The sequence below is a fragment of the Candoia aspera genome, chromosome 5 (assembly GCF_035149785.1).
Source record: "Candoia aspera isolate rCanAsp1 chromosome 5, rCanAsp1.hap2, whole genome shotgun sequence".
NCBI lineage: Eukaryota > Metazoa > Chordata > Lepidosauria > Squamata > Boidae > Candoia > Candoia aspera.
Window position 1 is genome coordinate 84,604,773 of NC_086157.1, and position 18,795 is coordinate 84,623,567.

The 18,795-nt window shown below is 37.3% G+C and overlaps 1 protein-coding gene across 1 annotated transcript in view; it reads left to right on the forward strand.

The window, feature by feature from the left end:
* ABI3BP (ABI family member 3 binding protein) overlaps positions 1 to 18,795 on the forward strand; it is a 185,183-nt gene that overhangs the window by 164,437 nt on the left and 1,951 nt on the right. The window contains exons 44-49 of the mRNA XM_063304721.1: positions 1,777 to 1,989; positions 5,207 to 5,315; positions 12,890 to 12,969; positions 13,578 to 13,607; positions 15,021 to 15,182; positions 17,072 to 17,194. Of these exons, the coding sequence (XP_063160791.1) occupies positions 1,777 to 1,989; positions 5,207 to 5,315; positions 12,890 to 12,969; positions 13,578 to 13,607; positions 15,021 to 15,182; positions 17,072 to 17,194 (717 nt within the window). The remainder of the gene's footprint in view (positions 1 to 1,776; positions 1,990 to 5,206; positions 5,316 to 12,889; positions 12,970 to 13,577; positions 13,608 to 15,020; positions 15,183 to 17,071; positions 17,195 to 18,795) is intronic.

The window sequence follows — 18,795 nt, forward strand, 5'->3', positions numbered from 1 at the left end:
TTGCTGTTGTTTGATCTGTTCATTGCAAGCAGCTGAAAGTTTGTACATTTTGACAATCAACCTGATTTGCAATGGAGTTTGAATAATTTCAATTACAACTGTATATGACTAATAGAATTACACAATTCAACGTTCTTCTATCCTTATCTAACTATATTCTACACTATTTCTACTCTACACTAATATGCATTTACTCTACTTATTCTTATTTTACTACTTCTACTACTAGTTTACCACTACAATAGCTAGTATAGAGAGCTTCTGTTATTGGGCAGTTTGTACACACTTGCCCCTTGTTCCACACGTTTGCAGTAGGACTGTGCTTCATCGTGTTGTTTCTTCAGGACCTCCAATGTCTCTGTGGGGAAAAACAAACATTCCTCCATCCCTTCAGCTGCTATCTTTAACTTTCTGGCTGCCTGCAAGACCTCTAAACACACCATCTCTGCAAACTCACCTGCTTCCTCTCGCCCCCTCCTCCTCCTCCTCCTCCCCCAGCTGTTACAAACGAAGGCTCTTATCAGCCGTTCCGCCATCCTGCTACTGAGAGGAGGTTTGAAGTAGTGTAGGAGGGAGGGAGGCAGTCACAGGTGCCTGTGATAACCCTCACAGCCTGCTTCCCACATGTGGGTGTATATTGCTGGACTTATTTCAAAAATAGCTCAAATAACCCACATATACTTACTGGACACATATACTCCCTAAAACAAAAATTTGCACCCTATATCTAAACTCCTAACTCTTCATATGAGGAGTGTGTGCCATTTCAAAAACAATCCCAAATCTCAGTGGTTCTATACCAGCCCTGTTTCAGTCCTGACCAAATTTATTTCTGGCTTAACTGAAGATGTAGGTAGGACCCAAGAAATTTACAAATTTAGGTTTGTGGTAAGAGACAGTAGAGATATTTTACATTACATATTACATTGCTCTTTACATGTTACACTGTTCTTTAAGACAGAATACTATAGAGAGATTTTAGGTCAGGTTTTATTATTCATGCAGGATAAACTACTTCTTTGTAGATAAACTGGATTTTGTCAAACTGTGACCTATACATTAATTTAAACAGCCTTGCTGCTACTTTACACCGCCAACTTTAATATGGTACAGGAAAATTACTAATTTTAGTTTCTAAAAATATTTTACAATATCTTATGACAATTTTCTTTAGCAATGTTACTTTTTTTTACTGTAATAAAATATTAGGAGGATTGAACAGAGGATGAGTCTCCCTCTGTTCAAGGGAAACAGGATGGGAGCAACAGAGGCTGAACATTATAGCCCAGTTTCATCTAATACATCCAGCAACCATCATTAACCATTTGTAGATACTCTTTATTTCAGGGAAGATCCTAATTGAACCAAGATCTAAAACTGATTCACAGATCATATTTTCAGATGTAAAAAGGGAAATGGATATCTGACAAGGATGCTCTAATTTTAGTTCTACCCATTTTGGAAAGTAAGCATATTTCAAAGATCTGAGGCTTCGGTTTTACATTTGGGGCAGCAAATGGCTGAAGTGATAGAATACTCCCAAATATCAAACATAGAAATGTGTTTTTTTTCTAAGTAGATATCAGAGGAGAGAAAGGATTCCAAGCTAGCATCTACCCTCTCATTAAGAAGTTTATAATGAAAATACTTCGTGGAAAAGCATTTCTCTTTGTGAACAATCATCTGAAGTAATATACCACCATCTAAAGTAATATATTTTGGATTGCTTTTTCATCTCTTTTGTGCTCAGTCTAAATGTTGTTCTTGTCTTTTCAGGTGACCATGTGAAATACATACAAAAAGAAGATGATGTTCCATGTTCCATCACAGATACTCTGCAACACTTCCCAACAGAGATGGAGGATGACACAGACATGGCTATTAATGCCCCCCAAAAACCTCCTACAAACCTCACTGTGGTGACTGTTGAGGGATGTCCATCTTTTATCATACTGGATTGGCAAAAGCCAGATAATGAAACTGTTACAGGTTAGCTAGATTTTTGTCCTGTTACAGTCACTATGTAAACACACACACTTTTTCCAAGCCGGGGGCTTTTTAGTGTTCTTCAGCCTATTTTATTAAAACTTCTATTTTTTTTAGTTCTGTGATTTCTATTCTAACTAAAATTCATACCCTAATTAATTAACAGATGACCTTTTGATGGTGTTCCCTGTCCATGGCAACTAATGTCAAGCAATTCTTCTGTGTGCTCTGAATTCACTGAAAATTTTGTTAAGGTGTTCATGGTCAATTCTTGTTGATAGTAAGAATTATCATACTTCCTTAGTTTCTTTAGTTATTAGTGATGTTGCTAATGTTATATAGTAACTGATATTTTGGTAACTAGTTCTCTGAGACAGCACAATCAAATTTTGCTCTCTACAAAGCTCAGGATTTCTATTCAAGCAATCTCTGATCAGGGATATGTTTCAACACAATGGGCCTTGTATATATCTGAAAATAAATTTTAAGTATTGCAAGTATGTTTAAACATTCAGTCAGCTAATAATTTTTCCAGAAGAGAATGAATAATTCTGGACCAAGGGCTCAACTCCCATCTTCTAAAGCCAATTTCTAAAAAGGCCATTTAGAACTAACACCTTTTTATTCACACCACATTTGGGAGAAATGACTAGTTGACTAAAGAATTTTATCAATTTCTAGGAATATAGTTACTTTCAGTAAGGCCTTTATCTCCTTATTTTGTAATATAATATGAGTTCTATTTTTTTTAAAAATAAATCCACAAGTATTCTTTTTATGGTCAAATGTGGCAATGATTCTATCTTTAAAAGTCTATCCACCAAATACTAAGTTGATTCTAGGCATTTTGAATAGGTATGTACAGATAATGTTGGGCCAGAACTTTTTTATATATATATATATAAGAATAACCACAGACACAAACTAAGTTTTGTTTGGAATGATGTTGAACAGTAGTTTCACTACCAAACTTTTTTCATTTGCATCCTTATGTTTTTGAATTATTATATTTTCTTAACAGAGGCATTTACATTCTATTAGTGGAAAGAAATAATCAAAATAATTGTTTTCTCTCAATTTTCTATAAATGAAAGCTAAAATGCAGTCATTGCTATTAAGTTATGTTTCGTTTTTTTGTTACTGAAACCTTCTGATTGAAATTGCTTCCTCTATTTTAAAAAGTCATAATTCTTTTCAGCCTTTGTAGGTTTCAAGAAAAAAAAAGTATGTTTCCAGTTTATTGCACATACTTATAGTATTATTCTGAAGATATTATCTATATATTTAATTTTTATTAAGAATTTTGATTATAATAGTAAAATCTAATACAAACTTAATTAAAAAAGGGAGCAAAATGTGCAAGTAAAAAGAAAAAAGAGAAGAGAAAAGTAAGACTATAATAAAGAGAAAAGACATATATAAAGAAGTGACTTCCAACCTTAATCACAAATATAAACAAGTTTAGTGACTTTTCATCCCCTCTAAAGTTATAAACATTTACCTCTTCTTCCCATATTCCATCTCTTATCTATAAACAAATCCATAAAACAGCATCTTTTCAGTCCTGGTGTCAGCAGAAAGTCCATAAAGCTTGCCAGCAGTAACAACATATCTTGTTTTAACCTTGATCAAATAAACCAGCTTTATATTCCTTCCTTTTACTCCTAACAGGCTTAATCTTTAGTTCATTCAAATATTGTTGTAGGATTTGATTGCTCATCATTTCTTCTTTGACCCATTGCACAGAGTTCATCAAGGCTTTAACAAGCCTCTTTTGTAAATCCAATAGGAAAAACATTATCCAGGTCACTTTTTCAATGTCTCTTGGTTTGTCATTTGTATTTCCCTTTTAAATTTGAAAACCTCAGTTTTCTTTTGTATATCCCACAAAACATCCTTTTCTAAGTCATTCTCTTAGTCTGTCAGGTATAAATCCACTTTTAATACCATCTCTATCTTGTCAGATAAAATTTGTTCTACATCTGTCATTTCTGCAATAACATCTTTTGGACAGTCTATCCATAGAAGCAGACATCATTGCTGACAACATTGATATTGTGACTACTCTTTTCTAACTCCATTCTTCAAAAGTCTCCTTCAGCATTTTCATTGTTACAATGTTTTGCATCATTTTGTAGGCATGTATTTATCTCTGCCTAAAATCTTTAGTCCCCTCTAGTGTCCAGTTTTTAAAATCATGAAATTACTTATCTTTATGTCTTGCAAACACCAAAACAGGATCTGTTTCCCATGATAAGTTGTTTGTTCTTTATAATTAATTCCAAAATCTTATTGTAAAAGATTTTCAATATTTCAAATTTAACTGGATCCTTAGTCCATTTATATCTTTCTAAGATCAAAATTTTATTTAGCTTTTTTTTTCCAGAATCTTTAAATTCTTAAAGATTAAAATTCTCTTTTGTTCAGGGTTGAAGGCAAACTCACCCAGCATCTTCAAATTTGTCATTCCAAGGTCTCTAATAGCTTAGAAGTAGTTAATTAGCAATTTCCAAAAGTGATTAGCAAGTGAGGTTAGTAAACTTGGTGTTATTTAAAAGGCGCCGACCATGGTTGTGAGCAAGATAGCTATTCCCATTGTCTCCTGGTGCCCAAACCCATAGGAGAATGCTATCCTGCAGTCTCCTTGTGAGGAGCAACCATCTGGAGCACATGTGGATAATCTCCCATCCTTTCCTTGTCCTGAGAGGTTCCAAAGAGCTGGTCTACTCATCGGCTCTTTGTTCTTCACTGCGGTTGTCGGTTCCACTTTCATCTTCAGTCTGCCATGTCCCCCTGGAAGCCCTGATTGAGGATATTATCAATTATGCCCATTTTGATTATAATTAAACCAGTGTCTTAGGCCAAATAAATAAATAAATAAAGTTGGGGCAGTCTGTTGTGATTGCTTATTTCTGTATTGATTTCTACCTCAGCAGTTTTAAAAAGTTATGAGACATTAAATAGGTTTACTGGCCAATAGAATGATATATTATTGATATATTATTCCAGAATTAAGCTATATTAAATATGCAACTAAAGTGAAATTTGTTTATTGAATTCAGTGGTAAAATGTTCTAATTTTTAAAAGAAACACACTTTGAACTATATTTTAACTTGTTTACAGTAGGAGCATGAAGGAGCAAAATAGACCCCTGATAAACAGATTTTACAAAACTAAAATGGTGTAAGCAATAATTGAACATGATCTTCTTAATTTCAGAATATAAAGTTGTATCAACAGAAAATGGAGGCCCAGCTGGAAAAGATAAGTCCATTATAACCACAAATCAAACCCATTCTACAGTGGAAAACCTGAAACCTAATACAAGGTAATGTTAAAGGAAATCTACTGTAATACTGAAATTAAGTTTGCATTTATTTATACACTGCAAAAAAATTGTATACTATTCCATTCAGTCAAGTTTGGACAACATGCATAAATTCAACCTATTAAACATAATATATTAAAATTTAACTAAAATCAGTAATAAAGCAGGTAAATTGGGCAAAAAAAAAAGACACTAGGGTCCAAATATGTAGCAAAACAGCAGTTTTTCCCACTTTCTTAAAGTGAAGTGACCATCTATATTTGGGGAAGAAAAGCTTTTCTAAGCTGCCACGGTAGCCCCAGAGAATGGCTGCTTCCTGGGTCCTGCCACTGTAATATCATGACATAGGGATCTACAGTATCTCTTCCATGTTGTTTACACAGATTGGGCTGAATCCATTCAGAGAAGACAGTCCTGAAAATGTCCTGGACCAAGCCTTATAATGGTCTGAAGATCAACATTAAATTAAACTTGTAAATATCTGCATAGCCAATCACTTATGGCTATGCATGTATTTACAAGTTTAATTTAAGTGCAATAAAGGTATAAGACTGCTGAACTCATTCACAAGTAAACAGCAGCTGCTGTCAACATCAACTGAAGCTTCTCGGTCATCTTCAAAGGCAGTCCCAAATAGAGGGCATTACAATAATCCAGTCTGGAAATGATGAGGGCAAAATTTACTATTGCCAGATCCTTGTGCTGCAAGAAAAGTCACAACTGACACACTAGCCAAAGCTGGACAAATGCTCCCATGGCTGCAGTCTCTTCTTGCTGATGTAACAAGAGCCATGAATCCAGGACAATCCCTAGATTGCAGATCTGCTCTTTCTGGAGGATTGCAATCCCTTCCAGAACTAAAATAGGAACTAAGAGAGAGGCAAATAGTTTCTGACAAATAGCAAGTTTATCTTGATAGGATTCAGCCTAAGCTTCCCTTATCTCATCCAGTTCCCCTACAGTTTCCACACACTGGGTGAGAATATCCATTATATCTTGGCCTAGGGTAAAAATGACCAACTGGAATAATCAGCATAGTGATGATATCTCACCCCAAACCTATGGTTGACCTTTCCCAGAGTTTTCAAAAAAATATTAAACGCATAGGCAAGAGGACCAAGTCCTGTGGCAGCTAAGGTCTTGATTGCTCATCACTCAGGATCACTGACTGGAACCATGTGCTTAGGAAGGAGTGGAACCACTGCAACACAATGTCCTCAACTCCCAACCCTTGCAGGGTACCCAGAAGGATACTACAATTGATGGTACTGAACTATACACCAGTCACTTTCTTCACCATTTCTTATTTTACTTATATCAGGGACCAGCCTGAACTAACTGAACAATATTTTATTTTTATAACATAGGTAATATATGTGTATCATTTTTCAGAAGTGGTTTTTCTTTTTTTTGAGACAAGCTTGAATCCTTGAAATTTCATGAACACATTCACATACTTACTGTGGCAACAGTCTAGAAATTGTTTTCCATTATCTTCTTCTGGAATGCTTTTTAAATTTACCAATCTAGTCTACAATCCTGGAATTTCCTGATCCATGCTGAAGTACCAAACAGGTACAACTCTGCTTAGATTCCAAACTGAGGTCAGCCAGGTGCTGTCACCTGCTGAAATAGGAAGAGAGATATATGTTGTATATATCTGAGTACTTCCATTTCTGTGTTTGCAAGTTCAGTTTTGCTTATTTCAAAATTCGTAACAGTATATAGTTCCTGCAATTATGAGATCAAATCACTTATCCATACTTCATCATTGCCTTGGACTGCAAGAAGATCAAACCAGTCCATCCTCCAGGAAATAAAGCCAGACTGCTCACTTGAGGGGATGATATTAAAGGCAAAACTGAAATACTTTGGCCACATAATGAGAAGACAGGACAGCCTGGAGAAGATGTTGATGCTAGGGAGAGTGGAAGGCAAAAGGAAGAGGGGCCAACCAAGGGCAAGATGGATGGATGATATTCTAGAGGTGACGGACTTGTCCCTGGTGGAGCTGGGGGTGTTGACGACCGACAGGAAGCTCTGGCGTGGGCTGGTCCATGAAGTCACAAAGAGTCGGAAGCGACTAAACAAATAAACAACAACAACAACATAAATGATAAAAGCTTGAAGATTAATCGGAAGACCCAAATACCTACATTTTTCTCCAGATGGAGAAATTAGAAAAAAAATTAATGAGAAATTGTGCAATCCCCATCTAAGTCAGGATGTTTTTCACCAGCTTTTTAATCTTCTTTAAAAATGGCAAGATCTGATCACAGATTTCCTGCATAACACATATTTTGGTTCTTGGATACTGCAGAGAAGTATGGTTGCCCATTTGCTTGATAAAATAGCCTAAAAAGTATATATTTGGCCATAGATAACCATACCATGTTCTGCTGCATGTCTTTCTTACAGGAGTTCCATTTTACATGTTTGAAATATAACTTCCTAAATAATAAGAAACTCTGTATTGAACTGGCAATGATTTTGGTAGTATCTGAATTTAGTTCCTGTTTCACTAGCCTATGTGTCCACGGTTTGAGAATATTGCTCAATTAGCTTTTACCAGGGTTTCTCAACCAGGATTCCATGGAATCCTAGGGTTCTGCAAGAGATCACTAGGGGTTCCCTGGGAAATCACAATTTAAAAAATTATTTCAACTTTGGGCAACTTCACATTAAAGAGGTAAGTTCTGTTCTTTATTTTTAGTTTAAGAATATTGTTAATGCATATATACAGGCCTATACATGAAATTAATATAATTTTGTAATTTCTGGCCTATATTTGAGCCTGAATGTGCAGGGGTTACATGAGGCCTGAAAAATATTTCAAGGGTTCCTCCAGGGTGAAAAGGTTGAGAAAGGCTGGCTTATACTGTATAAGAAGAAAACAGGACAGAAGAATGGAAGGCAACTCAAGAGGAGACTCATTTGAGAGACACCAAACCTAAATCTTCTTTCTTCAGTTGCCTGCTGAAATATCCCTTCTTCTTCAGCTGCTATCCCTGTTAATATGCACATAATATGAACGTAAGTGGAGTTGCTCTCACACAACGCTCATTATTCACGAGCTTATTCTGATGGAGGAAGTCAGCAAGAGGAAATAGCAGTTAAATACCACTTTATCTTGACAAGCTGTCAGAAGCGAATAGCAGTTTATGGTAGCAAGTTGATGAAGGATGCATATGATCTGAGGTTTATCTGTTTAGGTGCATCTTTTCATATAAGGATGTTGGTACAATTATTGCATTCAGCCTACTACATATGTTATAAACAAGTAAATCAGCTGTAAACATCTCTAGGAAAGTGCACTTCAGACATAATTATAAATCCAAAAAATAAGAGGCAGATCCTTTAGGGGGAAAAGCAAAAGGAAATACAATAACATAGGGATATTCATGGTAAGAGGGATTGTAATTCTAAGCTTGATGTTGTTGTTGTTTATTCGTTCAGTCACTTCCGACTCTTTGTGACTTCATGGACCAGCCCACGCCAGAGCTTCCTGTCGGTCGTCAACACCCCCAGCTCCTCCAGGGACAAGTCCATCACCTCTAGAATATCATCCATCCACCTTGCCCTTGGTCAGCCCCTCTTCCATTTGCCCTCTACTCTCCCTAGCATCAGCATCTTCTCCAGGGTGTCCTGTCTTCTCATTATGTGGCCAAAGTATTTCAGTTTTGCCTTTAATATCATCCCCTCAAGTGAGCAGTCTGGCTTTATTTCCTGGAGGATGGACTGGTTTGATCTTCTTGCAGTCCAAGGCACTCTCAGAATTTTCCTCCAACACCACAGTTCCATTGATCTTCCTTCTCTCAGCCTTCCTTATGGTCCAGCTCTTGCAGCCATATGTTACTATGGGGAACACCATTGCTTTAACTGTGCGGACCTTTGTTGTCAGTGTGATGTCTCTGCTCTCAACTATTTTATCGAGATTTGTCATTGCACTTCTCCCAAGGATTAAGCGTCTTCTGATTTCCTAACTGCAGTCAGCATCTGCAGTAATCTTCACACCTAGAAATACAGAGTCTTTCACTGCTTCTACATTTTCTCCCTCTATTTGCCAGTTATCAATCAAGCTGGTTGCCATAATCTTGGTTTTTTGAGGTTTAGCTGCAAGCCAGCTTTTGCACTTTCTTCTTTCACCTTCAGCATAAGGCTCTTCAGCTCCTCTTCACTTTCAGCCATCAAAGCGGTATCATCTGCATATCTGAGATTGTTAATGTTTCCTCCAGCAATTTTAACTCCAGCCTTGGATTCCTCAAGCCCAGCATGTCGCATGATGTGTTCTGCGTACAAGTTGAATAGGTAGGGTGACAGTATACAGCCCTGCTGTACTCCTTTCCCAATCTTAAACCAGTCTGTTGTTCCGTTGTCTGTTCCTACTGTTGCTACTTGGTTGTTATACAGATTCTTCAGGAGGCATACAAGAAGACTTGGTATCCCCATACCACTAAGAACTTGCCACAATTTGTTATGGTCCACACAGTCAAAGGCTTTAGAATAGTCAATAAAACAGAAATAGATGTTTTTCTGAAACTCCCTGGCTTTTTCCATTATCCAGCGGTTATTGGCAATTTGGTCCCTAGTTCCTCTGCCTTTTCTAAACCCAGCTTATACATCTGGCAATTCCTGCTCCATGAATTGCTATTTTGTTGCCACCTCCTGAACAATGTTGCGAACTTCTGTCCGTAGTTCTTCCAGGACCCTATCTACTAAGTCCAGTCCCTTAAATCTATTCTTCACCTCCACTGCATATTCCTTAGTGAGCTCATATCTAGCTGATCTGTGGGTCTTCTGTAATCTCTTTAGTCTGATCCTAAATTGTGCAAGAAGAAGTTCGTGATCTGAACTACAGTCAGCTCCAGGTCTTGTTTTTACCAACTGTATAGATGTCTGCCACCTTTGGCTGCAAAGGATGTAGTCAATCTGATTTCGGTGTTGTCCATCTGGGGAAGTCCATGTATAAAGCCGCCTCTTAGGTTGTTGGAAGAGAGTGTTTGTTATGCAGAGTGAGTTGTCTTGGCAAAATTCTATCAGCCTATGTCCTGCTTTGTTTTGTTCTCCCAGGCCATGCTTACCTGTAATTCCAGGTGTCATTTGACTGCCCACCTTAGCATTCCAGTCTCCTGTGATGAAAATAACATCTCTTTTAGGCGTGTTGTCCAGTAGGTGCTGCAGATCCTCATAGAACTGCTCTACTTCAGCTTCTTCAGCATCTGTGGCTGGGGTGTATATTTGGATCACTGTGATGTTAGATGGCTTGCCCTGAATTCGAATTGAGATCATTCTATCATTTTTTGGATTGTATCCAAGCACTGCTTCAGCCACTTTACTATTAATTATGAAGGCTACTCCATTTCTTCTGTGGTCCTCTTGTCCACAGTAGTAGATCTGGTGGTCATTTGATGTGAAGTGGCCCGTTACAGTCCATTTCAGTTCATCTTGACATCTCACCAATAACCACATCCAATTTGCCCTGGCTCATAGATCTTACATTCCAGGTCCCAATGATCCTTCGAACATCGGATTCGCCGTTCACCACCAGCACCGTCGGCTGCTAGTCGTCCTTTTGGCTTTGAGCTAGCTGTGTCATCACGTCTGGGGCTAGTTGAACTCATCTTCTGTTCCTCCCCAGTAGCATTTTGACCATCTTCCGACCTGGGGGTCTCATCTTCCGATGGTATACCAACATATCTCTGGTTGTACTGATCCATTTAGTTTTCACGGCAAGAATACTGGGGTGGGTTGCCATTACCTTCCCCAGGGATCACATTTAGTCTGACCTCTCTGTCATGACCTTCCCCCCTTGGGTGGCCCTTCACGGTTTAGCTCATGGCATCATTGAGGTGCTCAAGCTCCAGCACCACGACAAAGTAACGATCCTTTGCTGAAGTCTAAGCTTGATACCAATGATAATTAAGGATATTTATTTTCTTTGACTGGAAGGCTAAAACAGTGATAGAATATTATGAACCTGGGTGCTGTAAAAAATAGGTTCAAAACTTCTGACTTTAGGTCCCTAAGGCCTCCAATTTTGTTTTTACGTGTGCCAGTAGCCCCCTCATCAGCAGTATCAGTTGTCAGCAGGCATTATAATGAAAGGTTATATACCCATACTTTAAATTTTAAAATATATGGGATGTCCATTTTGTCTGTTACTTCTTTAAACCTCTGATAGCTTATTGCTGTTCAGTTTTTGGTTTTGGGATGAGGTTTTTGGTTTGGCTTTGGTTTTTGGTTTTTGGTTTTTGGACATCTGGTTTGCTGGAAAATCCCATATGCTTGTTAAAGACTTGATGCAGGTATTCCATTCTCTCATGGTAACAGAAACCCAATAATCAATTTGTGTCATTGCTCTGTTTCTTTTTTCCCTTTGGGTGAGGAGTATTTTGGCTTTCAAACTTGGAAAGCTACCAGAAATAATGTTTGCAGTGCTACAGAGTAAGGAAAAATAGAATCTTAAGACTTAACAAAGTACAAGAACCTGGAAAATACAAAACATTTTGCCCATAATTTGGTTCACTCAGTATTCTTCAGATTATTAAATACCATTGGAATTTTTCAAGTTTGTCTTGACAAACATTCAAAAACAATATTACATATTGTGGATTTTCATACTCAGATGCCTTGGTGTTTCAACAGTTGCTTTCATCTAGGAATGTGAAGCAATTAACAAACAATAAGTAAAATCTTCACAAAGACTAAGATATGGTCAACTTAAAATAATAGTTGGATTAACAATAAATGACATGCACCACCAGTTAGCCATGACAAGTTGTACACTTTGCTTGCAATCCAACATATACACAAACATTCTTGAGTCTTTGTTAGAATGAACCCTTTGCAGGATAATCCATGCTGGACAATGTGGCTTGATGTTCAGGCACAGCTTCATGCAGAAGTATAGGAAATAATCATTGCTAACATATTGTGCTACCATGGATTCCAAGCCTAGCAGTAACCATAATAATTCTGGAAAAAAAGCTGGATTGGTTAAGAATTCTTCACACTGTTTAGGTTATGCCATTATTTCAACAAAGCTATTCTAGAGACAGCCTATGCACATATATACATATATGTATATATATGGACCCTGTCCATGAGGGACTGCCAATTGGCAGGGTCCAGGAGAAGGGCCTTCTCTGCCGTGGCACCCGCCCTCTGGAACAAACTACCCCCAGGGGTAATACAGGTCCCCACTCTCCCAGCCTTTTGAAAGGGGGTAAAAACTTGGCTATGCCACCTGGCCTGGGATGGGAGGGGTGACAGCTCTTCATGGGGGTGGTTGGCCCCGTGAGGGTGCCAGGATAAGATCTCATTGCCCATTTTGAATTTTATATTTTATATTCAATATTTATATTGGGTTTATATGTTTTTATATTATTTTTATTCTTTGTAAGCCGCCCAGAGTCATCGTGTACAAGATGGATGGCAGAGAAATTTAATAATATAAATAAACAAACAAACATATATACATGTAAATACATATACACACTTTTAACTATTTAAATTAGTGTATTTCTATATGTTTGTGTGTGTTAAAATTTTTAATGCTTTACTTTTCTTCCTAGCTATGAATTTCTTGTGATAGCTAGCAACCCTCTTGGGGAAGGCCCAAGTAGTGAATCAAAGCCATTTAGAACTGAATCAGGTAAGAATTTCAATAACTGCATAAATAAGACATAACTCTCTTTTGGTTATTTACAGTTTTGTAGAGGGAAGAAAACAGATAGAAAGTTATAAAAGTGTTTAGATCAAAAACTTACAGCATCTGAACAAATCTTCATAATAATACTTGTTTTAAACCAGAATTGAAAATGAACAATTAACATTTCACTTATAGTACAAACCAGAATTGGGTTGATGTAGAATTTCTTTAAAAAATAAAATACCAAAAGCTTATTAAAATATGTTTAAAAATTCCATGAAGTGTTTATATTATAGTCACTTTAGTCTCATTTTACATGGACAAGAAGCATTAGATAAATAATTTTTAAAATATTATCTTTCAGCATTTTGAACTCAACTGTTGGGTGTTCAGAGAGAATTGGTCCTAATGTCAAAAAACATTCTAATTCTAAAAGTTCATGCCAGTTACATTTTTTTCTTTAAAAAGGTTTCTTCTACAATTCTTTTACTATGTTTCTAAAATTCTAGGTAGAAGGTTTGGGGAAGTTTGTTCTGTTTTTGTTTCTTGGAGTCTGATCTTATTGCTCCTTCTCCCTTTCTGTCTGCTTCTCTCTTCCCCTTTCTTTACAGCGGACCCAAGAGTGACAGAGTCAATTTCAAGTAAGTCCTTTCTATATATAGTATGTTTATTGGAGAACATTTCTGAGATCAGATAATGTGCTGCTACAGTATATGACAGAAAAGGTTTAGAAGGGGAAAGCATTTTGCACATTTTTTTCAACCTGTGCCATTTGTAAATCATTCCTGACAATTACATATTTACCAGAAAATAGCCCAGAAAAGGTGATGTGCTTTAGTGGTGCCAATCCAGCAGACAGAAGTGTGCCAAATGCAGACCATATTTTCTTAGCCCATGTCATTAAATTAAAAAGACAAGCTTGTGAAATGAATAGGTTGCTTCTCATTACGTAAGTGGTTTAGCAAAGCACTCTCCCCCTTCCATCGCCATTAGAAGACATCTTGCATTGTTGGGGCAATATAAGAAACTAGAAAGCCTTCAAGAATCCCATCTTGCTAAATTCGGTTTTCTCCATTACATAGCTGGGAAGCAATGGACTTTTGTCACCCATTCTACAAATGTATTCCCTACCACCTTTGGGAGAACTTAGATCTTGGAATAGATAAAATATAGAGATTGGCTTTTTGAAAGGGATGCTAATAAAGATGCATCTGTTGTACAATCATCCAAATTCTCATCTTGGTATCATCATTATAAAAAACATAGAAGCCTCTCCCAGTTCCTGGTTAATGTAACGGGTGCTTCACTGAGGAGGGCTTTAACATCCCTTTGCTTGCAACCATGCCCTCCGCACATCTTGAAGGGAGATTTGGTAAGCTCCCTGTCTGACAATGCCTCTGTCCTTGTGGTGTTGGCCAAGTGCAGAATGTTATCCATTATGTCCTCCACTGCCCCATTTACAATGAGATCAGGGCCAAATTATTAATGGCAGATGAACTCAAGGGCTCTGACCTTGAAGAACTGATTTATCTTCTTGCAGATGGTTTCCGACTGTTTTGCTCTGCTCTCATTTAAACTTAAGAAGAAATACTTAAGTTCTTAGTTGTAGCATTGGCTTTATTTTGTTGTAACCTTTTTATAACGAATGCTTCTTTTATTACTTAATTTTATAATCTGTTCTATTATTATTTTATTGTATTTTATTGCATTCCTATGTTATGACCTATGGTTACAACAATAAACTCATTTACTTACTATAGGAGAGTTCTTAATAATCTTTTGTCATCTATGGTATTACTTTCTTTTCCCTATTTTAATATTTTCCTTATCTGTTGTTTTTGCTGTTTATTTTTGTACTTATTTTTGTACTTGTATTTACTGTGGTGTTTTGGCTTATGATAAGCAAGGGGTTTTATTTTGGCTTATGATAAGCAAGGGGAAAATAAAATAACACTAATATTCTTATACATTGTTTTTTCACTTAAATAAAGTATTTATGTCAGATATATATCTTGGTATATAGTATAACCAAGATTTCATTTATTTTCTTACAGTGGGAAAAGATGCAATTTGGACTGAAGTCAGTTTTAATTCTGATGACTATTCTGAATGCAAGGGAAAACAGTATGTCAAGAGGACTTGGTATAAGAAATTTGTGGGTGTTCAATTGTGTAACTCCCTTCGATATAAAATTTACCTCAGTGATTCGCTTACAGGTATAAAATCAAAACTATTTTAATTGACTATCAGCAAGTAAGCATATAGGATGGCTATTTATATGAGCCAGCACAGGACATCATTAGGTTCAGTAATATGTGTACTCTGAAAATAGATCTCATTCGTAGAATTGCACTGGGCATTTGTAAGCATGATTGACAACTCTAGGAAAGTTTATCCTATATCAGATCAAAAAGTCATTAACCATCACCAAGGCAGCTCCATCAATATACTGTTTATGTATGCAGGCAATATGAAACATCATGGATAATCCAGGCTCTCTTCTTCATACTGGCAACCACTGAATTTCAGCATATACTATTCTATACTTCAACAAAGAATTCTTGTGGGAGTATGCTATGGAAAAATCTAACATGTTTTTTGTAGATCAGTGTGGCTATATAAACATGTAACAAGATCAATGTCATATGGGAGATTGATACTATCCAAACACAAGACAAGCTCCTGCATGCCTTAGTACTTACATTGCTTTCATTGAAAGTAAATGTCCAAGTATTAGTATCTTCCCTAGTTTAGCACACTGTTTCTACTTGTGTAAATATGCCGGCACTGATTCTATAAAGCAGCAACCACTAGTGATCTCATTTATCAAATATCCAATGTGAACATTTCAGCAAATAGCTATTGCAAAAAGAAACATGCAAAATGATTTAAATTTTGCATGTTGCCTTCAATGGCTGTGAAAAGGACTCTGAAAATTGAAACTACTGAGTTTCCATGTCAATTGAAAAATGTAAACACTGGTACCATTTGCTATACCAAAGACAACAGAAAAGATGCAAACTATAGAACAGTTTAAAATGTCACTTTCAGAATTGCTGAGGTATGTTAATGAGTGAGTCGATGCCAATAAGATTTTACTTTGTGGCTGTATCAATTGTCAGCATTCTTTTTCCCCCCTTTACACTCAGAGGTGGCCTATTTTCAAGATATTCAACTTACTATTGAAGGTGTCCCAGTTTGTTTAGGGGTTGTCAGTACATGGAAGTAAGCAGCATTATGTACCAACCAGAGCTAGATGTAAAAATGCACCTACCAAAGAATCTGTGTGTTAGTGGGCCTGCTCATATGCAGTCTCTTGAAAATAATGTAATTACAGACGTTATTAGGCGAATAGGCAGCTGGATTAAGCCCTCCCACTCTCTCTCTCTCATTGTATTGTTAATTTACATGGCTACAGCTTTTGAAGAGAGTTCTTTACAGAGAGGCTAGGATATTTAACACAGAGACTTGGCTATGTAACCCATAACTCCTTCTTATAATCCAGTGAATTAGGGAAGCATCTGCCTGAGCCACTTCCAAATGTTATTTCACTGTTTTGAATTTTTAAAATGTTTCAGCCTCTTTGCCTAGACAACAGCTCCTGCCAGGGCGGCAGCTGGGGGGTGGGGGCAAGTGGGGCATGTGCCCCAGGTGCCGTGCTGGGGGGGACACCAAAATGAGCACTGGGGGGGCACCAAAATGGGCATGGAATCCATGTTTGGCCCGGGTGACACAGACCATAGTTGCGGCCCTGGCTACTGCATATCTGTATCAAGATCATCTGGCTTACTTTCTACATGGACAGATGAAGGCACCAGTAAGGATCAGAACAAAAATTATTTGGAAATATTTAGGAAAAAAGAAAATTATATCCACAACCAGCAAGTTGCAGTTATGAGCAAATGAAAGTATTGTGAAACACATTTTGCTTAACACATTTTACAACATTCCATAAGTACATTCCATCTTGGCTGCTGGACATGCACATTGCTGGATCAGAGCTATTGTTTTAGGAATCTATAAATTTGTCTCTTAATTCTTTTACTGTATTTTAGTAGATTAGAATTTTAATCCTATTTTAAAAAGTGCTTCTAATATTTTCCAGGTACATTTTATAATATAGGAGATCAGAGAGGACATGGAGAAGATCATTGTCAATTTGTGGATTCATATTTAGATGGAAGGACAGGGCAAATGCTTCCATCAGATCAACTGCCTACCAAAGACGGTATGTTCTAAACCAAGAATAATAAATGGGCTATCAAGTATCAGTATCCTGCCCATCTTTAAATGTAATAAATTGTCCTACGGAGTTGTCTACTTTGTGATGGAAGCAGAACAAGAGTCAACTTTGATACAGTTCATGCCTGACAACCAAATATATATATATACTAATACATTCATAACCATGTTTGTTTATGCATTCATATGGCCACCCAATTCAAACCCTGTGACTCTGGGCAGCATACAAAAAGAAAGCCATAATTAATTAATACAAAACAACATGACTCATTAAAATATACTAAAAAACAAAATGGTAAACAGAACTTAAAACCTCTCATTCATCCACTGGGGACTCAATGCAACCTAACCCCAAAGCCCAAGGGAAGAACCCAGTCTTAACTGCCTCCCTAAAGGCCTGTAGGGTTGGCACCAACTGTATGTCTGTGGGAATATTGGGCAGAGGCTGCCACAGAGAAGGTGTGCCTCCTGGATCCCATAAGATGACATTGTTTCAATGAAGGGATCCAGAGTGTGCCCTCCATGTCAGAATGCGTGGGAGAGGCAGCAGGTAGTTCTGAATTAACTAATTTCAAAGGCAGCTGTTCCTACAATGCTTTACAGTGATCCAACAGATTATTCATCTGTCCAATTTGCATGAGTATTTCAGCAATGTCAGAAATGACTGACCCATAGATCACAAAAACAAAATTCTGTTGCCAGGTCCTTTTAGAAGGAAAGACTGTTTGGAAAATTGACATAAAACTGTATTTTGCCACTCAGCCCACTTGATGATTTTCATTTGGCCAAATTAATTTCCAAGGGTTTATTGAGAATATACAAAACTGTGTTAGAAGCACACAGCTATACAGACGTCATCATTCATATTGACATACTGTATATGGTCAATTCCACTGTTATTAGTAAGCAAACTATTACTATTGTTACTATTCCAGAGTTATTAAAGGTAAAGGTTTCCCTTGACGTAAAGTCCAGTCGAATCCGACTCTAGGGGGCGGTGCTCATCTCCGGTTCTAAGCCTTGGAGCCGGCGTTGTCATAGACACTTCCGGGTCATGTGGCCAGCATGACGACTCGGAACGCCGTTACCTTCCCGCCGAAGCGGTACCTATTGATCTACTCACATTTGCATGTTTTCGAACTGCTAGGTGAGCAGGAGCTGGGACGAGCAACGGGAGCTCACCCCGCCACGCGGTTTCGAACCGCCGACCTTCCGATCGACAGCTCAGCGGTTACTAAGCAAAAATCAGTCTTGTATTGATTTTAACATTGCCTCCTAGTCAATTGTATTGTGCTTGGCTTAAATTCTGGTCTTTCAAGCTTTACCTTTGCAAATCTGTATTATTTATCTGCTGTACTTACTTACATTTGTGTATCCTTTATCCTGACAAGTAAAATAAAAAGCAACTTTCACCCTTAGGGCTTTTCCAGATACTACTTATCTGGAAAATAATGTTGCTGCGATTGTGTATGACTCTGAAAACTACACTGGATAGGAAGCCATTTAAAATGTTCATTTCATAACAATTACATATGTGCCATTGAGAGCCAGTTTGGTGTACTGGTTAAGGCACTGGGCTAGAAACCA